Genomic DNA, 8246 nt, shown 5'->3' with positions numbered 1-8246 from the left:
CTATACAAATAAAGCTGACTTGCCTTGCCTTGAGAGGATGAAGCACTAAGCCCCTAGAAAATTAGAGGTACATGAGTAATGGCACTAAGAGCTGGGATTATAAATGGTGCATAAAACAGTTCCAAGAACAAGTGTGGATGCGAAAAAAGGAATAATATTAAGTCTCCCAGCGGTGTCATGTCTGAAACCGGGTAGTTTAAAATAAGCTGTGACTAAAAATGTATTTTACACAGCTTTTTCATTTATTTATGATTTTGCAATAGCAATTATAACAGCACGGGATGTTCCTGTGATCATTTAAAACTGTGTCCCTTTTTCTAGGAGACAACCTGGATGCCGTCCATGATATTACCGTGGCATATCCCAAGAACATCCCTCAGACAGAACGCCACCTCATCATGGGGTTTTTCCCCCGTGAAATCCACTTCCACGTCCGCCGCTACCCAGTGGCTTCCCTGCCTGACTCTTCCTCTGACCTGGAGTCTTGGTGTCGAGAGCGCTGGGCTGAGAAGGAGATCCGTCTGCGGGACTTCTACTCAGGCCAGCCCCGGGCCTTTGATAGGGACGGTGTTGCGCGTGTGCCACCTTGTAAGACGGAGTTGCGAGTGACCCTGATCAAAGCTGCCTCACTGCTGTACTGGAGCAGCTTCATTGCTCTGTGCTTCACTGGCCTGTGGCTGTGGGCGCCATTCAGGCTCTACTGCCTGATCATGGTTGGAGTGTATATGGGCCAGCAGAAGCTGATTGGCGGGCTGGAGCTGCTAGAGTTGGCCTGCCATCGATACTGGAAGACAATGGCTGCCAACGCGGGTGAGAAGAGTAAGGGGCTGGATGGAAAGCTGCTGTGAGGATGGCCAACAGGGGTGGCTGGCCAATGATATGTTTCCACCTTTGCTCAGCAAGGACACTGTGGACTCAGTTGTCTTGGCCTGTTCGGTCCAGGGGGCAAGAGGATCCATTTGGGGGACCCAGTGCTCCATGCCTTAGAAAGGAACGGGAGTAATGAGTTCACTTCCTGACTGTATGCATGGTCTCAGTGGAGAGAGAGCTTACCTTTCTTTTGAAGCAGAAAAAGAGGAATGTTATTTAGAGTTATGTGTTGGATTTGAGGAATTTATCACACATAATGTGTCACTTTCCCTTTGAATCCATTCCTTGTATGAACCCTGTTATTTAGCTTGCTGTCGGTGCATTTTATCAGTTAATGTTATTGGTGTTTATTGTAGTTGTTTGTTGAGAACCTCAGTGTGGTTATGTCATGATAAAAACAATGCTGTTAGTATTTGCTATACTGTTGCCATGTCTTTGTAACTGATGTTATTGTATGCTTTGTGGCCCTTGGTTTTATATTATTGTTGTGAAATATGGAGCAGAGCCTTAGTACAGACCACCTGTACGACTTGACTCTAACCAATATTGAAATCAGCACTGTAGTTAGCAGGAATAGACTGATGGGACTAGTTAAATGAATCAGTTTTGATTAGTAGTCACTAGCAACGGAATAACTAAGGAATATACAGGTATATATGTGTACCATTGTTTACCTTTTATTGGGTATAATTACCTTTTTATACAAATTGGGGAATGAGGTTTTCCTAGGAAGTCCTCGGAGATAACGTCTGTGATGATGTTTATTACTGTGTAGGTCAGGAAACATAGACTATGTTATTTTGCTTCTTTGCTCAAGTAGCTTTTGCACATAAAAGCCAAAGGTGAGAAAATCAGATGTGATTTTAAAGAGGACCAAACAGAATGTAGTCTGACTTTGTTAGGAAAGGGTAGCCTCATCCACCGCTGGTAAGGTTACCCAAAGCTGCGCTGAGGTAAGACTTCCAGTCATCAATTTATCAGGATCAAAGATCTGACTGAGATCCTGTCTGTAGAAGCAGATTTGTGCCCTTTCTGGGAAATGAAGGGATGCCTTGTAGAGGCAGGATGTGGGTGGTGGTGGTGCTGAGGTGGAAGAATGTCCTGTTGGGACAACATTACCCCTCGATGTGCAGGGTGGCATAGAGGACCAGACTTGGAGTGGAAAACTGGCCATGAACTCAACCTAATCCAAAAAAGCCCTGTAATGCCCACCTCTGCCTGTGTCCCTCTCTAGAGGATTGGCATTGATGCGCCTGCTAAACTCAATTAGAAAATGACAGCTGAGGAAGCTACTCCAATTGTGCCAAAAAAGGACAGAAAATGAAACAAGATTTGAGTGGCGCATCAACCACACTTTTAGCCACCGATCTCTCCTTGCCACTCGATACCATTTTAAACTGTTAATTCTGTGAGTCAGGAAACATTTGTGTCTTAGACAGTCTATAGCACTTTCTGTAACACTGCAATGGGGGATCTAGATGACCACTTCAACCCTATTTTGTGAGACAAATGTCTTGACAAGCGTCATTTTTTGTTTATATGAATATAGTTTATATGTAGTTTAGGTGTAAAGAGGCTGTTTTCAGTCACTGTGATCCAGCTGTGAATCTCCATGTTTTACTCTTTCACCTGTGCTGTTTTCTGTTGCTCATGTTACAATCACTTGCTGATGCTGGACCTCTTCAAAGTCACTGTCCTCAGGTAAATAAGAGTCTCTTACAGGAGGAAATGTACATCTAAATAAATATACTATATCAACTTATTCACGTTACCAGTCATTGTTCTTTTGAATTTCACACTACATACTAATACTCATTTCATATTAAACTCATCTGGCCTGTTGATTATTAATGTAATAGCTCATGTCATTAGATGTACAGCAACATCAGTTTAAAATTGTGACAGTGGGTTTTCATTACACATTACATTGACTTGTTTTAGTTACTGCAGAGCACCTTGCGTATTGTCTCAGTAGCCCTTTAATCTAGAATGTACTATACTATAACAATCACTACGCTGCAGTGAATGAGTCAACAAGACCTTGAATGCTCATGTTACACAACACTAGGGCCACAGTTTGCACACACACACATTCTAGTCTACCATAGATAACCAAAAAGGTCAGGAGCTTTGAAGGTGAAGTACAGTCACCATAGTAACTAATGTTGACTCCCCTGTCTCCTAGCAACGGGATGTAGAGTGATGTCAATGGAAAGCATGCTATTTTCTCCTGCTGACAGAATGATGTCACTCCTTTTGTGTGTGTGAAGACAGAGTGGTGGAAAGATAGAAGTTTATTTCTATGTTCTATATCTCTGCTCTCCTGAGGGCATAGAGAGGGAGTGTGATGCTGACATGGAATCAAAGGCAAAAAGGCAATGATAAACTAAAATAGCTGTCCAAAGACGGTGACTCATGGGCCAATCAAGGGTGCAATTGTGCTCCTGCTGCCTTTTTTTGGTCCCCCTGGCACCCACCTCTGCAAATTATTCTCTCCATAAAAATATAACTTCAAATTTGCTCCAATAGACTTGACAGTGGGTGGAAGTAAGATGAACGAAGCACACATCATCATGTATGAGACACAGGAGGCGAACCCTTCACTAGTGTGTGTTCTTTTTTTTCCTGGTGTTGAAAGCTGAATGGGGGTATATGATAGGTAAAACCCTCATGAGAGCTTAAGGTTAAAGTCATTAGAGAAGCACAATGTCCTGCCCAATAGCACTGTGGAAGTGCCTGAAAGGTAATTGGGGAAAAAAGCTCCTTCTGGGAACACAGAAGTAAAGACTGTGTCACGTCTAGATTTGTGCCATGGATATCCAATTGCATGCAGACTAACGGGATCAACATAGCAGTGTAATGATCTTATCTGGCCCGATGGCTTTTTCAATAAAGAGAGCAGATAATCCTGAGGTTTACGCAGGGACAAAGTCAAAGATTACTATGAATTATGAAGCAGGACAGTGAACTCTGTGGAGATGGAGCCTCCTTTTTGCCTCTAGTCATGTCCAGCATTTAAATGACTCTACATATGGTCAAACTCCAATCTTCTCAATCCATAAATGCTCTAAATCCCTAAACCAAAAGAATATAAGCAACTGCAGTGGATGCAAAAATAGCTGTGACCAGAACAGTATGTTGTGGTCAACAACCATAATTAATATTTGTCTGAGCTAACTTGAGTGCTGCGTGCTTAGTGTAGGGCTCGTCCAGAAGTGACTGCAGAAAAGCAGACCTGTTGTTGATTCCACCACTGTGACACAGACACACTGACAAAGAAGCCTTCCAACAGGATCAGAGATATAAATAACTCCACAGCAGCACTGCAATATTAGTGGGTGGATACGGAGAAAATCGTCACTGCCTATTTATAAGTCCAATGCAGTCAAACCTCTTCATTGTGGGTGATTCACAGTTAGTGCTGATTAGGTAGGGAGGGAAAAATGGAATATATTAATTAGTAATGAAGTATATTTTTGTCAAAATGTTTTGCTTTTTTCTAACAACTCATTCAGTATGTGCCTGTATTGGGGAGTTATTCAAGTGCACATAATTCAGTAGACATTTCTGCTCCAGAGAGTAATATAACTGACATGTAGTTCCAGACTGCAGTGAAGCTCTACAGCCCCTGCCAAGCAGACTAACGTCAGAGGCAGGCAAGGGAGTCAGCATCATGCATTCAAGGGAAAACATCTTCAGAAATCATCTCGTCTCTCAGGGTTCTGCTGCCACCTAGAGGTCTAAAGATCATAGACACGAACATGACACTATTCAAACACTTAGTTTGTAAATCTACATGTGCTTATTTACACATGTATCTTTCGCACAAGGTATAAGCCAAAATTTTGGAATCTAAAATACAAACATCTCTTGAGGAAAAGTGAAAATGTGTTAAACCACATGCCCTCTCCTACAGGAAGAGACTGTTGTGGAAACACAAGTTTTGCACTTGCTGACGAAAAACAAGGCATACGCTACTAAACAAGCACAAATAAGACAATTAAATGTAACCCAGCAAGACTACATGTTTATTTAGAAATCACAGAAAAAAACCTTGCTATAGCCAACCATACAGGATTTTTTTTTCAAACCTCCAATCAAGAAAATATACAGTAAGATAAATTTATCTGTCAATAAAACAATAATCATATAGAGTAAAGCAAATAAAAACAATGGACTATCAATAAAATGGTAAACAATTCTGGCACAGTGTTACACCAGGGCCATGATGCTGTGCTACAACCTACTCCAAAAATAACTCAATTATTTTCTATTTTTACAATTAGACATTTTGATTGAAACCTTCCATTAAAGTATTAAAGCTTGCATGGCTTTGTGTTTGTAAGAAACAAGTCATCTTATGACCAAATGTGCCCCAAGCATAGGATTATAAAAAGAGGATGGGTCACTATCCCGAAAGTAGTTCAACAGTAGGAGACGGCATCCAACTGATTAAATAAATGGAGTACAGGCAAACTTAAGACCTGATTTCAATCTTTTTTCAGTGTGGCGTTTCCAACATTGTAATTTATTAACTGTTAAGAGAATGTCTGCTGTTGGGTAATTTTCCAAACTTGTCTCACAGTCTCCAAATTCTGGCAACTTTCAAACGCTTGCAAGACCCATCCTCTCATCATCCTGTCTTTAAGCCGGCAGGCAGCCAGAGAATGTCTCCATCACGTCTCAGACACATTTCTCCTTTGACACACTGAAGACGCATGGCTTGAAGGTACATGCTCCTCACAAGTCACCACAGTGACATGTTGCTCTTCACACGGCACACCACACAGGCACAGAATCCATGGTAACAGATGGAGAGTGGTCAACAGAATTAAGTTATAGGTTCAATTGCACGATAGTCTGCAGTTCAGGAGATCACGTCCACACTATAAAGTGTGAAAATGGGACACATAGCCACTGTGTGTACATTTCGAGAATGTCATCAAATCAATCAAAATACATGCACATCATGTGAGCCAGATCAAAATAAAACTCCTACACATGGTCAAACACTACAATGAATACTTAAATATGACATCAATCTGTGCGGTCCTTATGGTATCATTTGGACGTGAACATAGATTTCAAAAACTATTATATTCATTAAACTACAGGCTAATGAAAGGTTACTGGTATGGAAATAACAACTATCATGGACTTAATTGCATTCAGTGTTCACCAGTTAAAGATACATTAATACAAAACTTCACAACACAGAAGCACAAGCCCCACTGAAAGAGTGATCCCTCCATCGGTTCATTTCCCATAGCTGAGGAGTGAGCAGAGGGCTGCTTGCTTTGCTCGTCTGGATGATGAACATACTCAGGGGCAGTGGCCTCCAGTTATCTAAATAAAACAACTAGGTGATGCTTTTGTTTGACCGACCACGTCTATTATCATGCATGTGCTCAACTACAATATGAAATAGTGTGGAGCCTTGTGAGGTGGTGAAAATCCTGTGTGGCCGTGCATGAAGTTGCAACTCCCTATTTGTGTCCCCAGCTGTTTTGAAGGGGTGCCCTGTGACACATAAATCAGGAAGTATTTTGGGGAAGCTTTCAGCAAAAGAAGAGCCAGCAAACCAATCTTCTAATCATCAGAGATCTAAGGTCGTAGGCCAGAGACAGGGAAGGTGGCGGGGGTCTGCAGGTGGTGGTGTGCAGCGCAGAGGCAAGGGGATAAAGGAGAGGGATAGGAGGACATGGGAGTGAGCTTTCTTACACAAGTTATGCCAAGGTTAGTGGCTCATGAATTGTCTGAGGGGACGTGCTCCTCAAAGCCCTCACTCTCCCTAACCAGCGCCCTCTCCAGGATGACACGTCCCTCTTTGTACCGCTGACTGTCCTCAGTAGCAAACTCATAGATCCAACCCAACTTGCTGTTGCAGTTCTTGCAGCTGACGTCACGCACCATGTGCCTGCCGGTTAGCATCACTCTGTCCTGCACCTCGCTATACTGGAGGTTCACCACCTGCGGAGTGGAGACACAATCATGCAGCACAGAGATTTTGAAGCAGGGAACTAGATACTGAATCTGTGTACCTCGGTTGATTCAGAAGTAAACATCATAGGTAGTTATCACTGATCTCCCTTTACCTTGTTGAAGAGGAAAGCTCTGCCTGTGGCTCCTGTGAAGCGTGTTGAGATCAGCTCAGACCTGTTGGTCAGGATGGTGTCGCAGTTTGCACAGGAGAAGAGGCGAGTTCCGCCAATGTGGTCCAAGAAGATGCGTCCCATTGTCAAATCTCTGGGAGTGACTGAACTTAGGCTAAAATAAGAGAGAGAGAAAGCAAGCTTTTTATTGATGGAAACTGCAATAAGAATCGGATTTGACCATAAACAGTGTACAGGCAGCAACATTTTACAATACAATACTAAAATTGTGACGTCTAAGATGTTTTTCCATACAGTTTATAACTGTGGCGGCTACTTCTTTAACATAGCTAGGTGTGTGAGGCTATTTTCAGTTTGTTACTGTTTAAGGTAACAGGATTTTTAAGTCAGTGAAGATTTAGCCTGACTGGGATATCTAGACCGGGTCTGAAGAAGGTAATTTCATTTAGCATATGTAAACTAGACTCTACCGAATCAATGTAAATGATTTGGTAGATTTGGCTTCATCATTATTTGTGATATTGACAGACATTATGGACTGATTATTTAAAAAAAAAAAAAAAAGTTTTTTCCCTTAAATTAACATTTGTGTTCCTATTAATCTCCAAAAATGTACTATATTGCAATAAATTTCATCACAATAAAATAGCATGTACTCTGATGAGAAGATTTTATACATTTGTAAACTGAATGCGAATTTGCAGCATTTGTAATGTTTCTCACCAACAATACAAGGCAACATTACGCTACTTAGCAGGGCACGCACATATCTTCTAACTTTATTGTTTACAGTCTAAAAGCAAAACTAACATTATAAGCTCAAATAGGTATTAACTTAACTATATTTTCAGGTGTTATTGTTACCTCCCCTCGTCAAAGTAGCTCCCTGTTGAGCATTTTGATGGTTATTGACTGTAGCTAGATGGCAGCTGAGCTATGAATGGTGCTGGAAATAAAAGCCGCTATAAAGAACAATAAAAACAGCCTCTCTTCAAAACACACATAACGCTACTTTTGAGTAACTGACAAAAGGGAACACGTTTGTTGGGTTTCACATGTTAGCTGGGTGGTGCTGTACTGATTTATCAAGTTAAAAGAAGCTAACGTTACGTTAGCCGTCCCAGCTAACGGCAAAAACAACGAGAGACTATGAACAAGGCGAACAACATGACGTATATTTCTGCTTAGCTCCAAATGACGGACTCCTACCTTTTCCAATTGGTTTTAGTGGCACAATATGTCCCCACCAACGATAATGCCACC

The 8246-nt window shown here is 41.6% G+C and overlaps 2 protein-coding genes across 9 annotated transcripts in view; one reads left to right on the top strand and one right to left on the bottom strand.

Annotated features, from left to right (window-relative positions):
• The window catches only part of LOC116669660 (lysocardiolipin acyltransferase 1), an 18835-nt gene extending 16205 nt beyond the window's left edge, over positions 1–2630 (top strand). For 4 of the 5 annotated variants that reach the window (XM_032499611.1, XM_032499612.1, XM_032499610.1 and 1 more), the window contains exon 6: positions 322–848. In XM_032499611.1, the coding sequence (XP_032355502.1) occupies positions 322–848 (527 nt within the window). Of the gene's footprint in view, positions 1–321 lie in introns of all 5 variants that reach the window. The other variant, XM_032499608.1, reaches the window with a different exon arrangement.
• Positions 2631–4877: 2247 nt separating this feature from the next.
• Positions 4878–8246, bottom strand: part of LOC116669669 (protein yippee-like 5) — a 3478-nt gene continuing 109 nt past the window's right edge. For 2 of the 4 annotated variants that reach the window (XM_032499624.1, XM_032499625.1), the window contains exons 2-3: positions 6966–7137; positions 4878–6840 (exon numbers count right to left, since the gene is read on the bottom strand). In XM_032499624.1, coding sequence (XP_032355515.1) covers positions 6616–6840; positions 6966–7106 — 366 coding nt within the window. In that variant the 5' untranslated portion in view covers positions 7107–7137 and the 3' untranslated portion in view covers positions 4878–6615. Of the gene's footprint in view, positions 6841–6965; positions 7139–8192; positions 8241–8246 lie in introns of those variants that run through there. The other 2 variants (XM_032499622.1, XM_032499623.1) reach the window with 2 other exon arrangements.

The sequence above is a fragment of the Etheostoma spectabile genome, chromosome 20 (assembly GCF_008692095.1).
Source record: "Etheostoma spectabile isolate EspeVRDwgs_2016 chromosome 20, UIUC_Espe_1.0, whole genome shotgun sequence".
Classification (NCBI taxonomy): domain Eukaryota; kingdom Metazoa; phylum Chordata; class Actinopteri; order Perciformes; family Percidae; genus Etheostoma; species Etheostoma spectabile.
Note: the sequence above shows the minus strand (reverse complement) of the source record. Positions and strands in the feature narration are given on the sequence as shown.